This window comes from Boleophthalmus pectinirostris, unplaced genomic scaffold (assembly GCF_026225935.1).
Source record: "Boleophthalmus pectinirostris isolate CB_2022bp ecotype Guang Dong unplaced genomic scaffold, ASM2622593v1 HiC_scaffold_22, whole genome shotgun sequence".
Taxonomy (NCBI): domain Eukaryota; kingdom Metazoa; phylum Chordata; class Actinopteri; order Gobiiformes; family Gobiidae; genus Boleophthalmus; species Boleophthalmus pectinirostris.
This window is the reverse complement of record NW_026571190.1, coordinates 7,845,345-7,872,529: the sequence shown is the minus strand read 5'-3', so window position 1 is coordinate 7,872,529 and position 27,185 is coordinate 7,845,345. Positions and strand designations below refer to the sequence as shown.

The following is a 27,185-nucleotide window of genomic DNA, read 5'->3' as shown; positions in this document are numbered from 1 at the left end:
CAGTCATTAGAACCATACACCCCACAGCCAACCATCACAAACACAGTGTTGCCTAGATCAACAGCAGAACATTCTCTTCTGTCACTGGACTCAAGTTTCAGGGTGAAGATGTTTTGCTGTTCTAGAAGTCACTTGGAGAAGTTTTCACTCTGAAACTCTAGTCCAGTGACAGAAGAGAGAGACAGCCACCAGGACACCAGCACAGGGCCCAGAGGAGAGATGAGGCCCAGACTCCAAATACGAGACAGGACAGAGCACCAGGAGCTGTGGTGAGCTGCAGCTGTGTCACTGAGTGCATCAGGTACATGCTTAAAAACACTCACCATCTGCTGTAATTATGCATCATGCAGCCATCAGGCTGCCACACACTGTTCTCCAGGAAGCGTCCAGTGGACAACAGCCACTGACAGGAATCAGAGTCTGAGGGACACAGTGAGGACAGGACTCAGACTGTAGGCCTGTAGAAGAGCTCTGCTGAAGGAGGGACACATGTACACACACTTACCACTGTAATAACGGGACGCTGAGTGACAGGCCAGGAGGAGGATTATTAATGCTAAAGACAGGACTTTAGCATTGTCAGTGGTGAAGGACCTTCTAATGCTGCGTGCCAGGCTCAACATCTTGGCTCCTCTGTGACACCAGACTGGTAGACAGTGTGAGCCCCATGATGCTGAAGCCCTTTCCTCTCCATCAGAGCTCGGGCATCCTTCTCCCACACAAACCTCTACTTCAGTCTGGGCGCAAGAGACAGTCTGTCAGTCTGTGGTCTGAGTCTGTGGTCTGAGTCTGTGGTCTGAGTCTGTGGTCTGAGTCTGTGGTCTGAGTCTGTGGTCTGAGTCTGTGGTCTGAGTATACATGCACATCAGTATCCCTGTTATGATTGAGTTTTTTGGGTATCCCGATTTTGTCATGGTGCATGTATCTGCAGTATCCCAGTTTCAGTATCCCAGATAAGGCAGTTTTCCAGTTATCAGAAACTAGGATACTGTAGCTTGTATATTCCGATAGTAACTGGGATACTGTGGCATGTATACACAGTATCCCAATTACTGCAACATAAAGTTTAATGTGCATATGTCTAAAACACTTTTCAGTCTTTTCATCACAAGATAACTGTTGAAGGCCCTGACCCATTGCCTGAGGGATGAAGGTTTTGGTGCCAGCTTCATTAAGAGGCTTTTTATTATCCATCTGGCAGCTTTTAGAGCATTAGTAACTCATAGAATGTAGTAAGACAATTGTTATAGCACTTAGTAGCATCTTTATGACTTATATCAATATGATTTATTTGATCCTGCTTTTGTATCTTTGTATTTGCAACAGACTGCATTTTAATACTGTGCACAGGATGTTGGCACTATGCAAATCGTGTACAAGATGCATGCCCTATGTACAAGATCAGTGTTGGGAGTAACGCGTTATAAAAGTAACGAATTACAGTAATGCATTACTTTTTGCTGTAACGCAGTAATGTAAGGCATTACAGGGGAAAAAATAGTAATATTTTACTCGGTACAAATGTGAGTAACGCGTGTTACAGTGTTTTTTAACCTGGATTGAAGTGGTGGGTTTTTCTTCATACAAATTCGCTAAAATCACCTCGATATCAGCAGCGGTGAAACGCCGGAGATGCGCCCTCATAGACCTTCAGGTGACCGCGGGCGAAAGGACTGACAAAGAACTCCACGCTGTTTAGACCTGGTTTAGACCTGGGTCAGTTCTGGTTTAGACCTGGTTTACACTCATCCCGCCCTCTATCGCAGTTCACTTTTCGCTGTCTCGCAATTTTTTTTTTATTTATTTATTTTTTTTTGTGCAATTTTGCATGCCCTGTTTTTTTTTTTTTTTTTTATTGTATGAATGCGTATTGTACGGTGGTGTATTGCTCTCACTCCCGCTGCGTCCTGACTGGCCAAGGGACTCCTGTCTCCTGTACAGTACAGTACAGAATGTGTTCAGCTGCCAAATTTAAATACATGTTCAATCTCTAGCAGTGTGATTCTGAAGTGCTGTACGGTTGCAAGTTTTCTCCCCGACGAAACCCACAACGCTCCTGCGCTCGCACCCTAAAGGCAGAGGAAGATGCAAACCATCACACAAAAAGTTGGACTTCTGGACACGCTGAAGGAAGGTAGAAGTTACGCGCTGTAACAGACTCTTGCACCGAGTCTTGTACCTGCAAATAGTTGCTGAAATCAGGGCCGCGAGCCCGAGCAGCAGGGTCCATAAAGAGCGATCAGGTGACAGCCGCTCTTACCTCCGTGAGGTGCGGAGCAGAGCCGCTCCTTTCTCCTGCGGTCACCTTCGAGCCCGTCCCTACAGTGAGTCCTGTTTTAGTCCTAGTTCAGTTCTGGTTTAGTCCTAGTTCACTTCTGGTTTAGTCCTGGTTCAGCTCTGGTTTAGTCCTGGTTTAGACCTGGTTTAGTCCTGGTTCAGTCCATATACAGCGCAAAAGTTATTTTGGTGAGAGTAACTTAAAGTAATGCAATAGTAATGTAATGCGTTACATTTTAAATGCAGTAATATTGTAATGTAACTGTAGTGGGAACATATAAGATGGTCCTGAGACCAATTCACTAGGCCTGCATGCCTGCACGAAGTCAATATTATGCTTATACAACTCGCTATCTTTTAGTAGGGGATTGTGCCAAGGACACTGTGTTTACGAAAAACAGGGCATCCTGCCCCATTGCCAGTCTCAGAAGACTGGACATGGGACAGGAATGCGCCTCCATGTATGTGTGCGCGGTGGAGACTGGCCCTCTCTGCACGCACAGGTGCATGAAGAGAATATATAGAGGCGGAGGGAAAGCACCCACTTTAGAGTCTGCTGCGGGTTGCGTACGAACGCCCAGCCGGGTTTAAGCCACTCTGCCGTGGGTTGTTGGCTCTCCAGCCCAGTGTCAACGGTGAGTTTGATTTTCTTATGTGCCAGTTTGTGTGATGATTGATGCTTAAACCCATTGATTGATTGATATGATTGTAACAATGTTGAGCGGGGAATAAACGGACATATTTATTCTAGCCTCATTGTGTGTGATGATTGCAATGTTTGAGCGGGGAGTAACCGGACACATTTGTTCTAGCTTCATTGTAACAATTATTGAGCGGGGAATAAACAGGCACAGTTATTCTAGCTTGTTGTAACAATGTTAAGCGGGGAATAGACAGACACGTTCACTCTAGCTTCATTGTGTGCTGGCATTGATTGATGTGAAATAGTGATTGCCTGGTTGTGACTACTTCCCACGAACCTTTTTAGATATTTCACAAAACAGTAACGAATTACTTTGAAATGACAGTAATAGGTAATAAATAACGCATTACAGTTTCAAAGTAACTTGCCCAACAGTGTACAAGATGCTGCACTTTGCTAGGTGAGTTTGTGGCTTGCAGAGTAAAGTATGCAGTTTTTGAAGCATCCTTTATTCTTAGAATTGTTTTTCTCAGAACTGCTGTGTGAAGACTGGCCACTGTGCACGTACCTGGGAGGAGCCCTGTGGGATCTGTAGTATAAATATTAGGAGAAAATCTACTGCAAAGTTGGATCTTGCATTGGTTCTGGCATTGACCTCACTGAACTAGGCAGCGCTCTGCACCAGACCTCGTCACAGGGTAAATACTCCTATGGTACTTGTATAGTGGTTTGTCCTAATTATTCTGTATTTGAGCTTTTGAGTAAACTTGTAATCATCGAGTAGCTGGAAACACCGTATCTAGCTGTGTATTGACCACGGTCGTTTATTCAAGTCTCCTAACTTTGAGTCAATGAGCTTGGCACAGCAATAATTGATATCTCCAGACACAGAATGACACAGTAAAACCTGAATTAAAAAGCCAAAAAATAAGACAAAGACAAATCACTTGTTTGGAACCTTTGGTGAGTTTTCCCTTAATTTCATCTCTACAACGAGCAAGTCCAGCTAGACTAGGTAAGTGGCATAATGTTTGGTGAATATTTGATGCAATGTTAAGACTAGGTGAATGTTAATGTAATGTAATGTTAAGGCTATTTGGGAGGTAGTGAGATTCAGGCCATATAGTTTCAGCCTGGGACTTCAGAAGTAGCCAACATAAATAAGGTGACCAACATAAATAAAGTGACCAAACATGAGTGAAATGACTGTTAAATAAAGAGCTGCGCTAAACCTGCACAAGTACAATCTGCACTCCTATGACCTGCACATGTATGATCTCTGAAAAATTAAACATAAACCATCTCCAATGTGATACACACAGAACAGACTCAGCATCATCAGCACATCCTCTGTCACAGAGAGAACACTCATTTTCCACTGAGTCATGTCTTTTAGCTGACCACATCAGTGCACAAGCAAAGAGCTGTTTTGTTTTTTGGTTTTTTCAGCTATAGTTTATACAAATGAGCATGTGGTTTTAAGTTTCATTCTGTAAAATGTAAACAAAATGTGTGCAAAGCTGAATTATATTATCAGAACGGGCTGATGTGGCTCTATAGTGGTTGTGGTTTATATGTTGTGAAGTTGAGTTTATTTATGCAGAAGATTTTAATTAAGAATCTGCTGCAGTGTGTAACTTGTACAATGTTTGTTCAGTGTTGGGTTTAATGTAGTGGACCATAGCTCCTTACTGTTGGTTAGGAACCTCCCGAGCTTCCTATGCTGAAGGAGTTCATGGTTGTTTGTATATTGCCTGGTTTATTAAATGTATAATTTTTGCTCTTGTGTATTTGTAAGATTATGTCAAGAAACCAGGATAGTACATTTGATCATGTACACAGGGATATGAGTATCCTGGTTTCTCAGCGTGCATGTAAACAACATGTCCTGAATACTGACATAACCGGGATATGGATAATAAACGGGATACTGATGTGCATGTAAACACAAACACTAATATTCTTACTAAAACTTTGGACAAGATACTTGCCAGTGCAATAGGCCTATAATTTTCCACACTGCCCATTCTACCAGCCTTAACCTTTATGACTGGGACAAGAGTGACAGAAAGGAGTGAGGGAGGGAGTACCCCGTGTGTCAGACAGCTAGAGAAGCACATGGCCAGGAAATTACAAAGTGTTATGGTGGTATGTTTTAGGCGCTCAGCATAAATCCCATCAGATCCACAGGTCTTATTAGAAGGTAACGTTTGTATTGCATTTAGTAGTTATGGTTTATATGTTGTAATGTTGAGTTTATTTTTATTAAGAATGAGCTGCGGTGTAGAACTTGTACTATAGTATTTGGAAACATTCGATTTGATATTGTATTGTAAAATACATGTTATTGCATTAAAATGAATATGTTTGTCATATAATCAATTTGTTGCTATCATCTGTGTACCTTGTAAACATTTAAAATTTATATATTTAATCTTTTTTTCAGTCTGTTTCTTTCACCTCCCCTGTGAAAATGGAGCTGACAGACCCGAGCCAGCTGTCGGACCCAGGACCAAATATCAAGAAAGTGCTTGTCTCAGTGTTCAAAGATTGCACTCAAAAATGCAGAAAAGTTTTTTTTGGGATGGACAAAGTGAAGAAAGAAAGGATCGACCCAGGAGGATTAAAATGTTCAAATGTTAATGTATTGTATTGTATTAAGCTTAGATCAAGGTATTTTTATTTTTTTTATTTTTTTTGAAGGCAGAGTTAAATATTAGAGCCTGTTCATTTATTGCACTGAGAGGAAAAAAAACATTCCAAAGTAAACACATTTCAACTTGTATCTTCATCTGTAATTCATATTAATGAATGCTGTGGAATGACATGTTTGTGTTGCGCATCTGGAATTTTGAGCAACACCCTAATTTGTAAAGAGCATTTAATACATCATGTCACACATAATACATATTATTTTGTCACTAGATTGACACATCTAATGTGTCACTATCAATACTATCAAGTTGTTTTGTTCCAAATAGAACAATGATGTGTTTAAATTCAACACAAGTTGTGGTCATGTTTAGAGTGTAGTACACCTCATGTATACAGTCATACATTCATTTTTATCAATTAGGTCCACATTAAAAACATTACAATGAGCACAATTCAAAAGAGCACTATAATGCTGTGTCCAGTATTCTACTATTTTCTCTGTTCCAGAAATGCCATCTACAGTGCAGGGCAGAGTCCACCATTGTTGTGTAAAATGTATGGCCAAAGAATTAGGTATCATACTTTGTTGATTGTTCCTTGTTCTTTGAGATAAACCTAATGTCATATTTGTATCTGGCATTTGTAAGTTTCTTGTTTTCAAAGATGAGACTATAATCATAAGCCCACTAAACCCACTCTCTCTTGTAGCTTCCTGAGCCTGTTCATAATGCCCCGTGACAAACCTGTCCCAAGCAGGTCATTTAACATGATTATATTTAACACACTTACAGAAGAATTCACCACTCTGATATAAAGCCCATATTATATTATCATGAAAAATATCAAATATCCCTCTTGTGGTTCAAGTTAACACAGTTTGCATCAGTACATCTGATTGAGTCATAAGGTAAATTTATATTACTTAACAGTTTGTCACTTTTAATAAAATAGGACATGAGGTCTTCCTTTGTTTGGGCAGACCAGTCCAGCTTCCCTTGATTCATGGGGCTGTTATTCATAAATAGCATAGGTAAGTGCTCAACATTCATAGTAAAGGAGACTGGTATGTGACCACACTGTATGATATTTCCATAGACCCAAGAGAGGCATGTGCATCAGATGTACCAATACAGTGTTCTAGTCACAAAGTAGTTGTATTTGCATTTACAATCTAACCAAGACTTCTCATTGTGCTACTTAAATTAAACAGAATATTCACTTTACTGATGAATTAAGACAGATTATTTGGCACTATTGTGTCCTTAGTGTCTTAACACTATTTTAACCATTCTTAAAAACAAATTTTACAGGTAGATTTACTCACCGGCAGCATCTCTGTGTTTTCTCTTTCATTCCTGGGTTTGGTCTGAGTGACTGTGCACCTGGACCTAATGACAAGAGTGCAGCACACACACTAGAGGCTTACCTGTAGTTCTGGCTCCATCTACTGGCCAGACTAAACCAATAAGGGGGAAGGAGAGCAGAGGTGAATGGAATTAGAAGTGGAGGTGAAGACTAGAAACAGAGGGGCTGAGCTTTTTGACTGGACACTGTGAGTCTGTGGTCTGAGTCTGGCCAGCTCAAGCGGTAATCCAGCTTTTTATTTTGTTTTGTTTTTTTTTCCAGAGGTGGGAAATGTCCATATTACCATGTCAGAAACGCTCCGTTAATTACTTAGTTGGTTAGATTTTTATTAGTTAAGGACCATGTACAAATGCATTAATCATTCAAAGGGAATGAACTGTATAGATTTACCTGTAACAGTCTGTCTATATCTATATAGTTAACTATTTACTACCAAGTAATCTACAAATCTTGAGAGAGAACGCATAATTTAAGAGGGTGTGGAAGTTTCAAATTGCCCAATGTCCCATAAAAGTTTCTGTGTGTGTATATGTTGTGTAAAACTCTGGAACAGTCTGGATACGCATCTCAAGCAATGCCAAAATATCCATAAATTCAAGCTGTTATGTAAACATATGGTCTGGTCACAGTATAGAGAGAGTGGGTCTTAATATTAGAACTAGGGGTGTCAAATTATCGCGTTAATTGCGATTAATTAATTACAGTCATATTTAGCGCGTTATGTTTTTTTAATTGCATTAATCTCATTTTTAATCTCTAACTTTACTGTTTCTGTATACGAGTTGCTTTATTATAAAACCTGTTTTTATGTGTTGTTGGGACAACAACAACACACACACACACACACAAAAACCACATTTATAAATTTTTTTATTTCGGTAATTCCACTCATTGCCGGAAACCCACACAAAACGCGAGCAGTAAGAGCGATGTAAACGTCATGTTCACGTTGGCGGCGTTAGTCGCACAATGGACGAGGTGGAAGAGCCAGTAGAACAGAGGCAGCAGTGCACAGGTAAAAACACATTCGTGTCTTGGAAATTATTCTCCAGACGTGAAATATAAAAGAAAATAACAAATATAAAATCGCCTACAACTTAAATGTCACTGGTGAAAACAACCTGCATAGGCTCATGATGTCTGCACTACTGTCCTATAGTGACCTGCCACATGAGGGGACACGCACACAAACACACACAAACACACACAAACACAAACACACACAAACACACACACAAACACAAACACACACAAACACAAACACAAACACAAACAAACACAAACACACACAAACACAAACACACACAAACACAAATACACACAAACACAAACACAAATACACACAAACACAAACACACACAAACAAACACACACCTTCATCATCGTCATTAACCTGAGAACGCGCGGACCACGTTTCCTTCCGTAGACACTGCGTGGACACCGACGTGCTCCCGTGAGCCGCGTGTGGATCGTGTTTTCTCGCGTACGCGTCGTAAACAGCGCTTCCTCCTGTGCGCCTCTAAACCAGAACTAACAGCAAGACTAAAACCAGGACTTATCCAGTCCAGGACTAAACCAGGTCTAAACCAGGACTAAACAGGACTAAACCAGAACTAAAACTAGAACTAAAACCAGGTCTAAACCAGGACTAAACCAGAACTAAAACCAGAACTAAAACCAGGTCTAAACCAGGATTAAACCAGGACCAAACCAGAACTAACACCAGGACTAAAACCAGGATTAATCCATTCCAGGACTAAACTAGGACTAAAGTAGGACTAAAGCAGGTCTAAAGCAGGACTAAAACAAGGACTAAAACCAGTGATCTCATATATAAAGCATTTCTCTATCAATAATATTTTTAATATGGTTAAGGAAAGACTGGACTTTTTATTGTCTTTAAGTAGACAAAAGTTATTATGTTCAGATTTCCTCGTCTTTGCTACTTTACAGCAAACAGTTTCTTATTCATGGAGACTTGGGCTCAACAGTCAATTTGAAGAGATTTGTTAAACAATAAATGACTTTATAAAGTCACTTTTTTTTTTTGTTCTATATCAGTCTTTTGATCTGCCACAATAATGTAATAATGAATTTAAATGAAAATACCACAAATTGAAGGCTTTTCTCAGCAATTTTTAGGTGAGATTAAAATGAGATTAATTAGATTAATTAATTACATCTCTCAATTTTTTTAATCGCATGACAGCACTAATTAGAACAATACTTGCTTCTGTAGTGCTGTTTTATGCTTGTTGTTTCCCTACCATTTCTGGCCTGTGCTGTCCGTTACATTACTTGGATCTGCTGTCTGTTTTCATTGTTGTATCCTTTTGTGTTATTATAATATGATGATAGTTGTTACCAAGATAGAACAGTGAATCTTTGTCCTCACGTGTAATTGGTTCATATGGTCTCAGGTAAAATGTCTGAAGAATGCAAAAGAAAAGATCATTATGTTAAATTAGAAGAGGGCGTAGGATTAAATAAGTTTTCTTCTTCCCACTCCTTTTTGGGCAATTTTTTTGTTATTTATGTTATAATTTCATAGTTTGTTTCATTGTAAAAGAATGCAAATTGCTTACTTGCATCACATTATTTTTAAACATAAAATAAATGTGTTAAACTTGTTTAGCTCGACCACAGACTGGACTGGTCAGAGAATTTATCATTTATATAAAGCTTGCTCACGCACAAATGCTTACGCGCGCTCTACGCCAACCGCGGTATTTATGAAACTCAACTAAAGCGTGGCACTTTGCTTAACTCTACGCCAATTCGGGGCCTCCTGTAAGCACAACGCAAAGTCTGGAGACACGGGGAAAAAGCGACACTCGTGGAGAGAAGCTAGAAGTGAAGACAGTTTGAGGAAGAGTTTGATCAGGAATTCATCAGAAAATATAAAAGAATGGCCTTTAGATTTGTGCCTTTTAAGTGTTTGGTTCGCCAAAACAGGGAGAAGTGCTGTTTATTCCACTCATTATTCTCCACAATATTATACATTTGAAACTCGTGCACGAGCGCAGCCATGTTCCTGGTGTAGCGCAGAGTCTCCCACAGTCCACACCGCGACCATAGACTTCTATAGAACACAGACTGTGACCAACACACAGAGGACGAAATAATAACCCGACCTGAGACTAAAACTTTTCCCTGGGACGGAGCACAGGAGCTTTTTTGGTGTAATGAAGCACTGGGACTAAACGCGCAACTTACACTTTTATTTTAGTCTTTACGCACCGAGCGCCAGAGTGGCCCAAGTCTGCACACGACACGAAGCCACTGTCCGAACCTGAAATATTCCCGACATTTTTGTGTAATGGGGAGTTCTTGTAAATGAGAGCTTGCTCTTTGACAAGAAGGTGCCCGCCCCGCCCCAGCCCGGCACACTCACAGAGGTCAGACCCATACATATATATATATATATATATATATATATATATATATATATATATATATATCCCAACACATCATAGGCAGACTTAAAAATATAGCCATAAAACCTTCGAAACAAAAACACATTGACTTTACTGCAAAGATGTGCTGCCTAAATATTATGAAATATTATAAAATGAAAAGGTGAGTCATTATTGTCACTTAGTTTTGCATTTATTTTAGGGCTGGGCAAAAATTTTTAAAAATTTATCTCATTAATCGCATGAGTTCAAGTGCTATTAATCACATGTTATACGCAAAACCAATTAATGAATTAAAAAGTAGAGTATAGCTGCACTTTTATTGGAAATGTAAATGAAAGAGTCCAACATTTGTTGTGCAAACAGCATTTCTTTCAGAGTTGAACCCTCAGAGTCTTCGAGGTGTTCAGTGAAGGCTCAAGAAAAAATACTGAATGGACTTTTGTACTACTAATATATTTTTTCTACCTTTTTTAACGCAGTGAGTAATGAACACGACACTAGTAATAATTTCTACATCATTGTTATAAACTGAACTGAACTGATTTTAGGAAACAAACAGGGCTAATTTAATGGAATGGAAATGGACCAATCCGGAGCCGGCATCCGGAGCCGGCGGCCGGAAATCAGGCGGATTCCCGGAGCGGCGGCCGGAGCCGGCGGCCGGAGCCGGCGGCCGGAAGCCGGCGGCCGGAAGCCGGCGGCCGAGCCGGCGGCCGGAGCCGGCGGCCGGAGCCGGCGGCCGAGCCGGCGGCCGAGCCGCGCGGCCGGAGCCGGCGGCCGAGCCCGGCGGCCGGAGCCGGCGGCCGGAGCCGGCGGCCGAGCCGGCGGCCGGCCGGTGATGTAGTTCACCATTTGAACACAAGAGGGAGACACACTACACACTGTTTGGAGGGTCATGGTCAGAAAAGCTCACTGCCATATGACAAGACAAGACAGGTTTTAGTCATCAGATCTGAAAAATGTTATGTCATATTGTGTAAATGAACAGTAAATGATCTGATGACTAAACCTATCTTGTCTTGTCATATGGCAGTGAGCTTTTCTGACCATGACACTCCAAACAGTGTAGTGTGTCTCCCTCTTGTGTTCAAATGGTGAACTACATCCTAAAATTAAATTACTACAATGTCCCACATCAAAATCAATCAAAACTTTATTTATAAAGCACTTTTCATACAAAAATGTAACACAAAGTGCTTTACACAGATTAAAAACAATCCCACATTTCCACCCACCCACCAACCCAACCCCCACAGCTGCCTGACTCGACACAACCAAACAACACAGACACCCAAACACACAAACACACAAACACCCCCCCCCCACCCCACACACACACACATACACACCCACACACACAGTAACCTGCTAAAATACATAAAACGACATAGTAAGATGTGAGGCTGAATACAGGCGAACCAGTTGAGAAAGCACCATCAGAGGAGCCGTCTACATCAGGAGCAGAGAGACGTCCACCACCACCAGGAACCACCACAGGGCCCAGGGGAGAGATGAAGCCCAGGCACCATCTCCTCCACCAGGAACCCACGGGACAGACCCGACAGCTACAGCCGATCTCTGCTCCTGATGCAGAGGCTCCTACAGAGGAAACACTGCAGATCCTAAAAATAAGCCTAAAATAAATAAATATAATTAAAATGTGTATAGTAGAAACAAGTAAAAAATATGATATTTCATTCAAAAGCTAAGCTAAAAAGGTGGGTCTTGAGCCTACTCTTAAAAACATGAACGTTCTCTTTGGCCTTGAGCTCCTCCTGCTGCAGTTCCATAGACGGGGCCATAATACTGAAAAGACGCGTCTCCGTGAGTGCGTCCTGACTTTGGGAATGACCAGGAGCCTGCTGCCGGAGGAGCGCAGGGTCCGCGAGGGTTTGTAGGGTAAAAGCAGGTTTGAAAGATAAGAAGGCCCAAGACCATTAAGACATTTAAAGACCAGTAAAAGAACTTTAAAAATCGATCCTGAAACTCACAGGGAGCCAATGCAGTGATTTTAAAACCGGTGTAATGTGGTCCCGCCCTCTGGTCCTCGTCAGGACACGTGCGGCAGACTTTTGTAGTAATTGTAAACCTGAAATACTCTTCTTGGGAAGACCAGAGAGCAGGGCATTACAGTAGTCTATTCGACTGGTGATAAATGCATGCATCAGCGTCTTGGTGTTGGCCAGAGAGAGAATGGGGCAGACTCTGGCTGTGTTTTTTTAAGTGACAGAAACATGTCCCTCAGTTTACCTTTGCTTTATAAATGACTTATTTACACTTTCTACCAGTTGTTACCTTAGTTTTTTGTCTATTTAAGGTCATTAAATGTGATAAAACTTTAATTTAATCACCAGTAGATTTCATTTTTAGTTTGAAATGAATCAGTTTGTGCTCTTTCTGCTCTAGTCTGTGACACATTTTAGTCTGCTAATTAACACATATATAAGCAAACAAAAAAACACCTCGTTTCAGGGCGTAAACAGCATATCTTATTAGATGTTGTCTGTTACTTTTGTACACAGAATTCCAAAGGCGTCTGACTGGTTTTTTGAATGCTTACGTCGATAGAAAGGCTTTCAGTGGTCACATGACAATAAGAATTGGCACATCTCCTCTGTGGGAGGGAAACGCTCAGCCCATATTTCCCTGTGCACAGATGGACTGGAGTGTGTTAGATCACGGCTAGATGGACTGGACAAAGAAATCCAAGGATCAAGTGCAATAATGGCATTTAATACATACATAAAACCAGTACAATGGTATGAAAAGATAAAAATAAGTTGTCAATCATAAAAATGAAGATATCTGTTTGCAATTGATAAATATTTGTGATCGAAATTAAATGTATTGATTTGAAATGTTTTCAATATTACAAACTTAATTCTAATGAGCTTTAAGTCATGTTAGAATGTTGTTACCTCATAACAAAAACAGACCTGGAGTTGTGTTTTGTTTCATTCACACATGTTTGAGTCACAATTTATTATCAGTCCGTGTACATCTCCAAAGCTCAGAATGCTCTGTTCCACCTTGTGATGTCATATAGTGGTAGTTTTCAAGTTAACAGCTCCTTTTATCTTTACCCAGGGCTGAAATTACCTAAGTGATTCTAGTGAAGGTGTGTGGAGTTAAAAGACACAATGGGTCACATCCTGTAGGAGGACATCACAAGGTGGAACAGATTGTTTTGAGTTTGAGAGAAGAACGCAGCATAAATATGCAGGTTTGTGTGTTAAACGTGTGAATGAAACAAAACACAACTCCAGGTCTGATTGTGATGAGGAAACATTATTACGTAGATCAGAAAATAGAGTAATATGGGTCCTTTAAAGTAACCATCAGTGTTAAAATATTGTCTGGAAAAGGGGGCAGATAACATCTTTCTGCTCATTTTTATTCATTCATTCCTTTTACTTTGTATTTAAAACAACAACAGCACATAGAAAACATTAATTTCAAAAGAAAAGCTGCACTGGGCCAGATTTAGCTACAAGCTACTTTGTATCTGCAGTCCCTGTGCAGGTACTGAACATATGGTTTAATTTTTATACTTTATCAATGAAATAAAACTGAAGAAGCCCCCAGCCTATTTCAGAACAGTTGGACCAGGAGTTTGGTGATGAGGGAGATCTCATGAGCCACACACACAAAGATGAAGCTACTGACCAGGATGTTGAGGGACGGGTTTCTCGGGATGAGCACTAAGATGCCCTTGGTGTCTGCTGCCAGAAAGATGTGGTACTGACAGATGAACAGCTGGGCACACAGCACATTTTGGGGTTAGTTTTATTCTTCTAGGAACAGATTTGACACCCTGGATCTTACCTCCAAAGAGATTTGCCCAAACCAGGCAAAAAAGGAGCTGTAGACAGAGCGAGCAAAGCCAGGAATGTTCCTGATGAGGATGAAGGCCAGAATCTGAGAAGGCACAGGAGCAACACAGAGAGGTTAATACTAACTTTACCCTATTGACTTTATTCAAATGAATGTGTGCAATATGACAACTACAGTGACCTCAGAGGACAAATAAAGATGAAATCAGTAATATCATCTCTACTCTGTTTGGAGGCTAACATCACCTACCGGAAGCACAGACATGTAGGGGTGAATCTCGTTGCACTGCTCTTTGGTTTGGCAGTTGCTGGCCCAGACTGAGTATGTCTAAAGTAAAGAGGACACAAGATGTTAGGAAGCCTTCACTTTGCTCTGAGCAACACTAGTGTGTCAGGTCTTCATCCAGCATGAACTACAGCAAGAGTCCAACACTTACAATGAAACAGAGTCCAGACAGGAGCAGCAGGGGCAGGGAGACTTTAGCTGAGAACAGAGCTTCTCCTCTGGTCTCCGACAGCACCTGTTTCTTCTGAAGGAGCAGATAGAGGAAAGCAAACACCATCCCATCTACCACGGCCTGCAAACACATGGACATTCACATCCACATCCAGTGGAACAGAGCAGTTGTGGAGCTACAGCACCAATGCACTTACAAACCGATCCAGTCTCCAGCGGAACCACCACTCCTGGATGTTGCCATTGAGTTCAAACAACTTCGAAAGTGGCCACGATGTGAAAGTGATCTCAAACACGCCCTGCACATTTGAACAAACATGTGTCATTCAACAGCTTTCCAACAGTGTTGAGGACATGTGCCTCTGGAGGGACTGTGCTGTTACCTGTGAATAGGCAAAGAGGCAAATGAGCAGCACGAGGCCCACTAACTTGAGCAGGATTCCCAAGTACCACAGGGCACTGACTGTCAGAGAGAAGAACACATGTGAGGGAGAACCACGGGCACATTTGCAACATTAAAGTTGTACCTACTGCTGACTTTCTTCTGCACAATCTGAGGCCACATGGCCAGAACAATGTAGATGATCATAAACCAGAACGTCACCAGAGGAACGAAGTAATAGAACTGGTACGGCCTGTCCATCACCGCACACAACACCAGCACCAGGAAGTTGAGGCGGAATAGCACCTGCAGCACAAGCACAGTCATGCTGGTGCTGTAGGAGCACAAAGCATGGAGGATGTAGAGCTGCACTCACCTGGCACACTCTGTACAGGCCAAAGTCCCCTTTGAGCCAGAAGAAGGAGAAGTGTCCATAACCTGTTTGGAAGAGATAGGCTGCCACCAGCACACGCACATGCATGTAAACTGGAATGAAACTGAGACACACAAGAAGAATCAACTTTTGCTTTGAGACTACACAGAGAATACAGAAGGAAACAGGATTTACAGCACTGGCTCCTGAAATATGATAGATGAGAATGACCAACTGCATCCAGCCCTTCCACTCATCTGTCTGCTCCCTGTTCAGCACACGGCTCTGGGACACAGCACACAGTGTCAAATTGTGTCAGAGGAACCAGGGTGGTGTGCACAAAGTTCAGAGAAAAGCAGCTCCATGTGTAGAAGGACACAGGCCTGTGCTCACCTCTTTGGTGCTCTCACTGCAGAACAATCCCAGCACAAAGACAATGATCAAAGGGACGAAGAAGGCAGAGTGACTGTAGGATTTCTGTTCCTTCATAAACACATCTGCTCTGTCACACAGGTAGAAGTAGACCATGATGAGTCCCATTCTGCACAGGGCCCCACACACTGCCTCGGCCCCTGGCTTCTTCTCCTCTAAACTCTCCAGGTCAGGGACCATGGGTCGCTGATGGGGTAATTTCCTCAGAAAGTTCAACAGCAGAAAAAACTAGAGTCGTGACTACAAACACACACAGCAACATCTTCTGCAGAAAAGTGAGCGGGGGCGTGTTCTGGCAGCAGGAACCATCAATGGGCCGGATCACTTTATTACACAGACTGTTCATCAACACCATGGCCCCCTGTGAACACACATGCAGGTTAGAAACACTCTGAAGCTGCGTTCAGACCGAACACAGACCAAATAAAAATATAGTTTTATGCTTTTGCAGGTACATTACATTTTTTATTTCGTCCATATACATACACAAACCCAGTCATTTAGAAAATGATTTGGGTAAAATGAATAGCTTACTTATTTTAAAATGTACAACAGTCACATTATTCTATTATGTTCAGGCAGTTATTTCTCTCATTTTCTGATACATGGGTCCGGGTCAAGCGGTAACAGGCAGATTTTTTACATTCAAATGTCTCTTATTCAGAAACTAGAGGGACTATTGAAATAAGTAAAGTATCAGAATGTAGGAAAGAGTTACACTCCAACAGGGTCAAGTTAACCCTGCAATATTCTTTCAAGTTGTTGACAAAAAATAAAAAACTCATGTCATTAACGGAGGGAATGAAATATGCAGCACTTTTTGGGCAACAAATACAAACAGCGATAACTATTGGTTCTCACTTACATATCCCTAACAAACTGGTTTGAATATTTGCTTCATATAGTTTTCTATCATATGGTACAAGATTAGGTTGAAAAACCTCTTACTTTTTAAGTAATGAGATTTTTTATTAAGAAAGGTCATGTAATGGAGGGAAAAGTAACGGAGGGAAAATTGCTTCTGAAAACTTTAATATTACTTCAAAATGAAAGGTAAATATTTCTGTAAAATATATCAGTCCTTCCAAGCAAATTTTTATCATTTTAAATAATTTTGGGGGAAAAATCATGTACCTTCATCAACAGTTCAAAGATCGAATAGATTAGTCAAAGATGAAGCTTGAAATTTAACCTGAATTTATTTGTAGGTCTTTGAAATTTGGGAAATCATTTTTGCTCAAGGCCTAAAAATTGTACATGTAACTTTAGAACCAAAAATGGTACAGATAAAAGGTCAACAGTTTCATAAACTAGAGTACATATGTATCTGTTGAATACATTTTTATATCAGATGCATTAACTTGAATTTTTGGCCTTGCTGTTTACTTCTGCTTGACAGGACCCACATTTAAACATCAAGACTAACTCTGGTGTGTGAAATATCAACTGTCCGATCCAGCTTCCCATCTGTGTGTAATAAACTTCACTCTGGAACATGTTTACTTTGTGCATGGAAGTCATGTGGACAAAGGGCACAGTAGCCTTCACTTGCCTTATGTTTAGATCATGGCAAAACCAGATAAACTGCTGCAGATAATTTACATATAATATGCATGTGGTCTTTGAAATAGCCCTGAGACAAAACAAGGGACTATGAGGATTAGTCAGTCAGTGGCTCTTAGTTTTCATACTCTAGCCTGTCTTAATTCTGTTCTCCTAACACCTCGTTACAGATGCACATGGCTAATTTGCATATCAGTATATCTGTTACAGGCTAGCATCCCTTCCTCCTTGAAAACAGCCGCCATTATTCCTATTCCCAAACAGCCAACCTCGACTGATCAACAACTACAGACCATTGGCATTTACGCCTGCAGTGATGAAGTGCTTTGAAAAACTGGTTCTGCATCATGTCAAGTCATCTAGACCAGCAGCAAAGCTGTGAGGATGCTCTTCATAGATTTTAGTTCAGTCTTTAATACAATCATGCCAGCAATGCTGACAAGAAAAATGCTCCAACTGGGCTTTCTCCCTCCATCTCTACCTGGATTTAGAATTTTCTTTCAAACAGGTCCCAGTTCATCAAGCTTGGCCCCCACACTTCCAACATCATCATCATGCTGCACACTGGGGCACCTCAGGGGTGTGTGTTGAGTCCAATCCTTTACACACTATATACACACAACTGTACCTCCACCCATCCCACCAACACATTCATAGAATTCACAGACACAGTGGTCACTGGATTCATCATCAATGAGGGTGAATAAGCTTATAGAGATGATATTTAAAGGCTGTCAGAACGGTGTTCAGCCAACCGTCTGGTCTTAAATTACACCAAGACCAAAGAGATCATTTTGGATTTCCGAAAGTAGTGTGCCTCAAATCTGGTTCCACTCTACATTAATGGCGTATGTTTGGAATGAGTGAAAGATTTCAAATACCTTATTGACCATTAGAGTGAGGACCTCTCCTGGTCACCTTTGTTAAAAAAATGTCTCAACAGCAGCTTTACTTCCTCTGAGTATTTAAGAGAAACAACATGGAGGAGTCTGATGATTTAATTTTACAAACTGTCAGTTGAATCTATCTCAGTTTGGTTTGAAGACTGCTCAGCTGCGGACAAAGAGAGCTGCAGATAGTTGTTAAAACTGGAAACCACCTGACCCCACTGAAAGACACTTCCACTTCATTTTACCTGAGCAGAGCAAACGCAAAAGTCTCAGACCAGTCCCACCCTGTTCACCTGCTGTTACCCTCAGGAAGGCGGTACAGGTCGATAAAAACACGCATTGCAAGACCAAAAATAGTTTTTTCCAACAGCTATCAGTGTGCTCAATAATTCCCTGCCATAAATGTTGTGTCTTTCATATGTAGCATAGTCTTGGTTTCACTGTGTTGGCTTGATTGTGTCTGTGTACACTGGAGGGAGGTGCCAATTGTAATTTCACTGACTGATTTTTGTTGTCATTGAATGAAGGAAACAATCAATCATAACATATGTAAAAACACAGATTGGCGCTAAACTTTCTGGTTGTGTTGTGGCGTTTGCTCAGATACTTTCTTCCTTCAGTCACACTTGTGCTGAAGACAGAGAGAGACAGACAGAGAGAGAGAGACAGACACAGAGAGAGACAGCGCTGTTGCCTGGGGTTCTGTGGCCGTGTTCACACTTGCACGGCCGATGGCGTCATCACACAGCGCTGTTTGATGAACACAAAATAAACAGTGCTGTTGCGCAGCAGAGCTGACGCTATTGACGGAGAGGGTTCGTCCAGCTGAAGTGAAGTGAAGTGTGAAGTGTCTCTTGAGTGGTGGGACCACCTGTGAGGCTTCTGTCATCTTGTTTTTATTTGGTAAGATTTTGTATTATTTGGATATGATAGACAAGCCTAAATGTTTTAAATGTAATGCATAGGCTTCCTTAAAATAACAAATATACAAACTATAGTGAGAGTCTAGTCTCAGGTCTGATCTGATTCTGGTCTGGTTCCTGTTTTGTCCAGTTCCTTAAGTTTACTAAGTTACACATTCCAAGACCAGACTGTGAAAAGTCAAGATTTTCAACAATGAGAATGAATGGTTAGAAAAGTTAATGAAATTAAAGTTTTGGACATTTGATTTTTCACCCTATGTCCCCCATGTCAGGGTGTTGAACCCGCATCGCACGCATTAGAGACTATTGACTAAATACAGTGAGCTACACTACCTCACCTGAGTCTTTTGACCACATGTTTAAATGTACCAAATGCAGCGGCAAACGTGCCTCGTGAACAGAGCGTCTAGAAGCCGTGTGGGGCTCTCAAGGGGAGGGGTGTGTAAAACACACCTTTGCAAATACCGGTATATTATCCACTGGACCACAGACTCACTGTATAAAATAAACAGATTATTTGTAAGACAGAAGATGCACGCAAACTGAGTAGTAAAAATATTATGAAACTCTTTTTGAAGGGGTTTGGGTGGGCCTAGGTCTGTGGGGGGGTGTCGCTAGCAAGCATTTTGGGTCAGTTGAAATCATAGACAGTATAAAAGAAGTGGACTAAATGAGTGTGATGTCACCCATAGCGTTCAGTGGCGCTCAAATGAGGCTCGGGATGCTCACGGTTATAGGAGCGAATGTGGAGCCAGGCTCTCTGTTATGAATCTGATTTTTTTTTATGGACAAAATAGGGGAAAAAAAAAATCAGAATCATGTAGAGCGGGTTAATGTGAGTATTTTAAAGTCTAAAATGACGAGGCTCACTGCAGCAGGTACAGAGAGAGGAGCAACAAGATGTAAGTCAGTTGGAGCCAGAGTCAGAAGGAGCCGGAAGAGCCTCCTGGAGAACTTCTTATTTGGCACACAGCAGTTAGCTAGAGCGTTAGTTATGTTCACTCATATATATGGTCTATGGTTGAAATGGAAGACCGGGGGAGAGGGGCCTGCCTGCACCGGCCCAAATGTGGACTCACTGGGCCTTTGCCCAAGCATACAGACTGCCAGTCCGAGTCTGTCCGCACACCAGTGCAGGACAGTAGGTTATCAAACTGAGCCTGGGACAAAGGTGCCGCTGAAAGCGGTTGTCATCCAGATGGAACTCCAGGAAAAAGTGATGAAACATAGACATGCCACCAAAGATCACCTCCACTTTTATATAATAAATACACTAAAGCCTCTCTCCTGGACTGTCATCATCACAAAGAGACGGGGAAAACACACCATCCAAAAAACTCTCATAGATGGACATGGACACCCTACAGGTGTCTGCCTCAAACACTAAAGTGTCTAACACCATTTCGAAGCAGCGGTCTGAATGCAGCACAAGCCTCTCATTCTCCGGGGCTGTAGATGGAAACTTATTGACTTCTGTTGTCTGTAGAAACTCAACATAAGTCCACAGCATCAGTGTGACTGTGCAGCAGCAGCACAGGCCTGATCATGCCCTGAGCTCAGACTTCTCACTGGACTCTTTCTTCCTCAGAGTGAAGCTGCAGGGAGCAGCAGAAACTACTCACCAAGTCCCGGACTCTGGGAGCCATGTGGAGCCCATCAGCAATGTCACTGATATTCTGCAGGCCCATCTGACGGGACCCTCCAAACAACTTGATCCGGGAGTTTCCTGTTTTGAAAACCTCGACTGCAGCTTCGTTGTACAGATCAATCTGTTCATTGGTTATTTTCTTCTGACCTGGATTTAATGCTGACCATCGCACTGGCTCTGCAGGAAAACAGGCAAACACATGTGTATTGTTAACACATTTAATCTACACCAGGGCTCGGCAACCTTAAATACTCAAAGAGCCATTTGGAGCATCTCCCACAGAAAAGAAAAACAGCCAGAGCCACAAAACCGTTTTCACTAGCTAGGACCACACCAACAAGGACATAGTGCGAAGAAGTTTATTGATAATGTATGAAGTGAGGCAGAGATAACTGGGTTGAGACTCTAGGTGGGGGCTCCGTCTCAATCTTCAATTGGCCCAGCTGGAACGGGACCCCCAAAAGGTTTAAAAGAATGCAAGATAGGATGGGCTAGACAGAGATTGTTGAGGTCATAACGAACGTAGGTGAGATAGGCGCTGGAGGCCCAGTGACCGAGGATCTGAATTTTCTGTCAAATGTGCCTGCGCCGATCCAGAAAGAGTGGATGGAAAATGAATGTGAAGATATGCTGGAGGGCATAGAACTTATCAGAAATGTTACTGAACCAGAACCTGGAGGCCATCTTGCCCGTTTCTGTGAGGAAGAGCCGATCGACGGAGGAGGAATCGGAGGCGTGACGTAAAGAGATACTTTACGAAAGGTTCACGAGGACTTATTGGTGGATAAGGAAGGATTATCCCAACTGGTCTGTTATTCTCCTACGGAGAGTGAATATGAGCAAAGACCGTAGAATGTAAGGCGAGATCAGAAGCCTGGGATGGACAAATAGTTCGAAAACGATTGGCGATAAGAGCGAATTTGGAACAAGAATCGGAAGACTGAAGAAGGCTGTGAGGAACATGCAAAAACCAGGGTGGCTTAGTCCTACTTTAGTTGTGGTGTAGTCCTGGTTTAATCTTGGTTTAGTCCTGATTTAGTCTTGACCCGCCCACGTGTAATTACTACCCACCCGCATACCTGCCCGTAAAATTCCAGAACGTTAAATCCCACCCGTTTCAGCAACTACTTGCCCGAACCCAACCCAGTACAGGACTCTCTTACAGCCGTGTTACTTGTACCTTCCTTCAGCATGTCCAGAATCTATATTATCTTAAGAATCTAATTTTTCGATTATCCAGTTGGGATAAATCTTCTCTGTCCACAAATGATAAAATAGGCTGAAGCTCCACACAAACCTCAATGCTGCTCTGGTCCACCCAACTTACTGTCCATCTGGTGCATGCCAAGATGGATTCTCATGAGTTTGTGAACTCACCAGGTTTGTAAGAATATAAGCTGACCTTGAATGTGCCAGTAGACCTCTCCATGCTCAGCCAGGCCCTCTAGAGACGCAGACATAGACATCAGGTTTTCTTTGTACTGGTGCAACGCTTTTGCACTTGCATGGAAGTCTTTGATGGTCCACTGATTAAAGACGACACAGGATTTACAGGAGTTATCATAGGATTCTTTCTAAGCAGTTGAAGACTATATCAAGTAATAAAGTATCGTGAGTGTACTACATGCGCATATTAAATACTGAAATTATATATTTCTTTGAATATTACACATTGAGTTGAGATATATATATATATATATATATATATATATATACAAAGGGGGTGTTTTCACTTTCCTTGCATGGAAGCTTTGGATATATTCTCTTGCACCATATCACCCTCCTACTGACCCACTACATTGTATTTTATTTTATGATAGAGACTAGATGATATTTACAGTGAGGCATTTCACTAAACTGAGGGAGAAAATTGGGAATTAACATCTAATGTAATCTATGTGAGGGAGGAGGTAGTAGTTGCTCATTGTGATTTTACACCTAATCAGTTACTCTGGTATTATATGGGAGGGACTGCCCTTCCTTATGTGTCATTAGATGTAGCTACAGGCAGGGAAGCTTGAAATTTAGGCCCCATGGTCCATAGGCTTTTTAAACTTGTTAATTGGCAAAATTTTGATTTACCTTCAGTTTAATATTTCTCATTTCAAAAAAGCTTTCTGTATTTTGACTTTTATGATTAATTCTACTCTTTTGCAGCATGAAACATTGACCAGGACTCATGGTAGAGATTGTATTGACCATGAGGATTCTACACAAATGCTGGAGGCTCTCCCTGATCACATATGGTCTGGAGGTCCAACAAATGGGGGATTCTGCTCTGCACGCCCACCCTTTAAAATTACAGTACAAACTTAAACAAGAAGCCTTAGAATTAATTGAGAAAATAATATGTGGGCTGTGGGATGCAGGGGTATTGGAACAATCTGGTTCTGATTGGAACATGCCCATCCTACCTATACAAAAACATGATATTCAATATTATCGTTTGGCATATGATTTGACAGCTGTTAATGATGTGACAATAACATTTTGCTTGCCTGTTCCAGATCCTCATAGGATTCTGACGACTCTTGGACCATAATACCAATGGTTCACAGTATTAGATTTAGCTTACACTTCTTCTGTCTTCCTCTAGCGAAGGAGTGCAGACACTATTTTGCATTTACTTATAAAGGCTGCAAATTACAGTATACAAGGTTACCTCAAGGTTTTAAATTAAGCCTAGGATTGTTTAATCAAACTCTGAAAACCTTGTTACAGGATTTAGCTATTCCTGATGGCGTGGTGCTGATTCAGTATGTGGATGACATCCTCCCGGCGTCGCCCACTCTTTCGGTCTGCATGAAGGGTACTAAAACTGCATTGACTAAGTTAGCTCTTTAGGTTTCAAGGTGAGCAGGAAGAAGCTGCAGTGTTGCAGACCTGCTGTGACCTTCTTAGTACAAATTATATCTGAAACAGGTGATGCAATGTTTGCAGAACATCATTTGTTAATCTTGTCATACCCAAAACCAACTAATGTGCATGAAATGTTGTTCTTTTTTGGGACTTTGTGGCTACTGTAGGAATTACATTTGGCATATGTAGAACAAACATCTCAGCTGTGTGCTTTAGTGAAAGAAAAGGCATAAAAAATGTAAATGCTACATTTGACTGGACTACAGAGACTGAGGACATTTTGTAACCATCAATGATACTACTGGTAATGGGGTGCTTTTCCAAAAATGTAAAATGTAAGGGTTTAAGGACAGTTTTAATGTACACTAATGTCACTTTACTCTCACCTCATTCAGGCAGACTAGACTGCTGACTGTGCTCACTCAACCATATCTGATCTACCTGATTGATGGTACTAATATGGCAGATAATATTAATAGCTCTGGGGAATCTCATATTTGTGAAATGCAGGTTTACAATCTGACCAAGGTCCATCAGGATCTCTCTTCAGTGCCGCTTGTCATGGATGTGTGCTGCTCATGGATGGATGCTGCTGGAGAGATTCTGGTGGCTCTCTGAGAGCAGGATTTGCAGTGATGGAATATCTTCAAGGTCAGTTTATATCTCTTATTCAAAAATTATTAACTAACTATTATTAACTTTTTCTGTGCAGACTGCTGACCTTAACGGTTTCATGACAGTTTGGGGAATTTTTTATTGCACACAAATTCATTTTTTGCCATCCCAACCAATTGCCATCTGAGTTAGCTATAGTAAACTGTGTAGGGCACTCTAAGGAAGATTTTATTGTTGTTAGGGTGGAGGAGGGTCATGGTTAAGTCCACCCTTAAACCAGCACCGGGTAAGTTCCATCTAGCCCTTTGGCCAGGCGCAGAAGTGACTATTGACTTCACAGATATGTTACATCATGTCCAAGGTAAGAGCTATCTCTTCATTCTTGCTGATTCCTTCACAGGTTGAATGGTACAAGGTGAATCGTGAGGATGTTTCTTCTGTGATTAAGGTAATGATTAATCATTATATTCCTACTCATGGCTTCCCAGCTCTGATTAGGTCTGATAATGGTACACATTTCAATAATCATGCTATACTAAAGGTTGAAAAATATTACGTAATATTTTATAAATTTGGTTCTATGTATCACCCTCAACACCAAGGATGGTTGAACGCATGAATCGCACTCTAAAAGATAAATTGGCTAAGATTTGTTCTACTTCAGGGCTTAATTGTCCCCAAGCCCTACCTCTGGTTTTCCTGGCAGTGAGACAAACAATTTACAAAGTCACGGTTTTTCTTCTTATGAGTTGCTCACTGGACGATTGATGCCTGGTCCAGGGGCCACATTGGTACCGCAGGAAGAGGTGCCCCTTCTAAATCTCCAGTTTAAGCCATATTGGGATCAACTAAGGTAACTGGTGTCTAGTTTTCTTCCCAGCTTCCAGAAAGGAGGCTGCTATATCTCCACCCTCTGAAGCCTATTTGCAGGTGTGTCCTGGAAGTGCTCTGAACTATGTTGGATTGGGCCATACAAAGTGACTGCTTGTACAAATACAGCTGTACAATTGGACGGGAAAGGATATAAATGGTTTAATCTCACACAGATCGAGTGACATATGATGGTTTTAAGCTCCAGGTGTGGTGTCAGACTGTGATCTCTCCTCCCTGTTTATGGTTGGTTATTACGCACTGGCTGAAGGTCGAGGATACACACACGATCATATTGCTTTTTAGGTTGTGTTGGATTCCCCTGTCCATAGGGGGTAATATTTTTCTGCAATGGTCGGATGTTGTTGTGAGCCTTGTATTGTGTACTCTGTGTTTTAGGGTCATTAACAGTGCAATTTGTCCTGATTCAAGAGGTCAGTATCCCCAATTGAGTGTGAAGGATATTATTGGAGAGGACCAGAAACCACATGATGTTACCTTGCTCTGTGAGGTGACCTCTTAAGAGAGGTCAAAAGAGGGAAATGAAGACTACATCAAGTAATAAAGTATCGTGAGTGTACTACATGTGTATATTAAATACTGAAATTTTATTATTGTTTGAATATTACACACTGAGTTGATGCTTAACCACTGAAATCTGATATGTTTAAAAATACTGCTGTGAAGGTTGTGTATTTTTAAGGAAATTCTTTACAGAGCAGCTGAAGTGGGGTCATCTTGGCTGGCACCAAGCCTAAATAGACTTGGCTGTATTTAAACCTGGCTATCATCCCTTTATGGTAAAGGACAACGGAGATGATTCAGGGAGGATCCAAGGCGTGGACCTGTTTAACATCAATTTGCATATTCATATTGATGTTGTATATTTCTGGGTTGAGGGAACCTCAGGCGTTCAGACCACCTGATGTAAGTCCTGTGTAGCTGTAGGCCATCAGGCACAATGATTTGACCCAGAGCTCTGTATTAGAATTGTATTGAATAGGGAATACATTTTTGTGATTTCAATTGATCGATTCCAGAGTAATTTATTGATAGAACACACCTAACACAGTGGATTGTCAAACTTACCGAAGCAGCTCCAATGATCAGGGCATCAGGCTTTATTCTGGCCTGCAACAACAAGGACCACAGGAAGAGGTGAGAGTAACCAGCGTTTATGGATAAAAATTATATAACTATTGTGCAGTAAGTGGCAAAGTCATCTGATTATAGTGTAAGACAGGATAAGCCATCTAATGTTTTGATCTGTGGTATGGTGGTATCCCTTCTCGTAGATTAAGTATTTATTTTGTGAACTCTGACCCTGCCCACAAGTGAGTAATGGACTCCCTCTGCTCCCTAAATGTAAAAGATGGATTGGATGGAGCTTAAGAGAAAGTTCTTCAAAAGGGATTGTAGGTGTCCTGAGAGTGATCGAGATGTGACTGAACAGAGTAAAATCCTGCACCTATAATAAGTGAACTCAAAACAAGATCATCAAAGCATGTGCAATGTATGAGTATAGATTCATTAAATGCAATATTATTTATTTGTCTCTGTCCTGTCAGTAGAGGAATCTGCAGAGATAGTGTGCAGTTCCTTTGGTTAATAGGGATGGTGTTAAATGTAAATGTCCAATGCAAAAAAAAAAAAAAAAAAAAAAAAGTACAAATTATTGAAATCAACTTGTTCACTGTGAGGTTCAGGTTAGTGACAAACAGAACTGTCCAACTGTGTGTCATTCTACTCACATTAAACAGTGAAATAAGACGCTTCTTCATGTCATTATTTGTCCACGGGTGCCACAGAAAATGCTGCACAAACACAATTTGTCACTTTATTGTTTTATGTTTGAAGAACACAACTCAGATTTCAATTTCAGAACAACTCACCACTTGAACTGAAGAGCTGTTGTCTGTAAAAAAGGCGTCTACATGCCTCTGACAAGACACACAAGCACATGTCCAGAAAGTTATCAGTG

At 41.3% G+C, this 27,185-nt stretch overlaps 1 protein-coding gene across 1 annotated transcript in view; it reads right to left on the bottom strand.

Annotated features, from left to right (window-relative positions):
• The window catches only part of LOC129410360 (N-acetylneuraminate 9-O-acetyltransferase-like), a 46,112-nt gene that overhangs the window by 13,140 nt on the left and 5,787 nt on the right, over positions 1-27,185 (bottom strand). The window contains exons 5-7 of the mRNA XM_055158383.1: positions 27,097-27,144; positions 26,956-27,018; positions 26,294-26,335 (exon numbers count right to left, since the gene is read on the bottom strand). Of these exons, the coding sequence (XP_055014358.1) occupies positions 26,294-26,335; positions 26,956-27,018; positions 27,097-27,144 (153 nt within the window). The remainder of the gene's footprint in view (positions 1-26,293; positions 26,336-26,955; positions 27,019-27,096; positions 27,145-27,185) is intronic.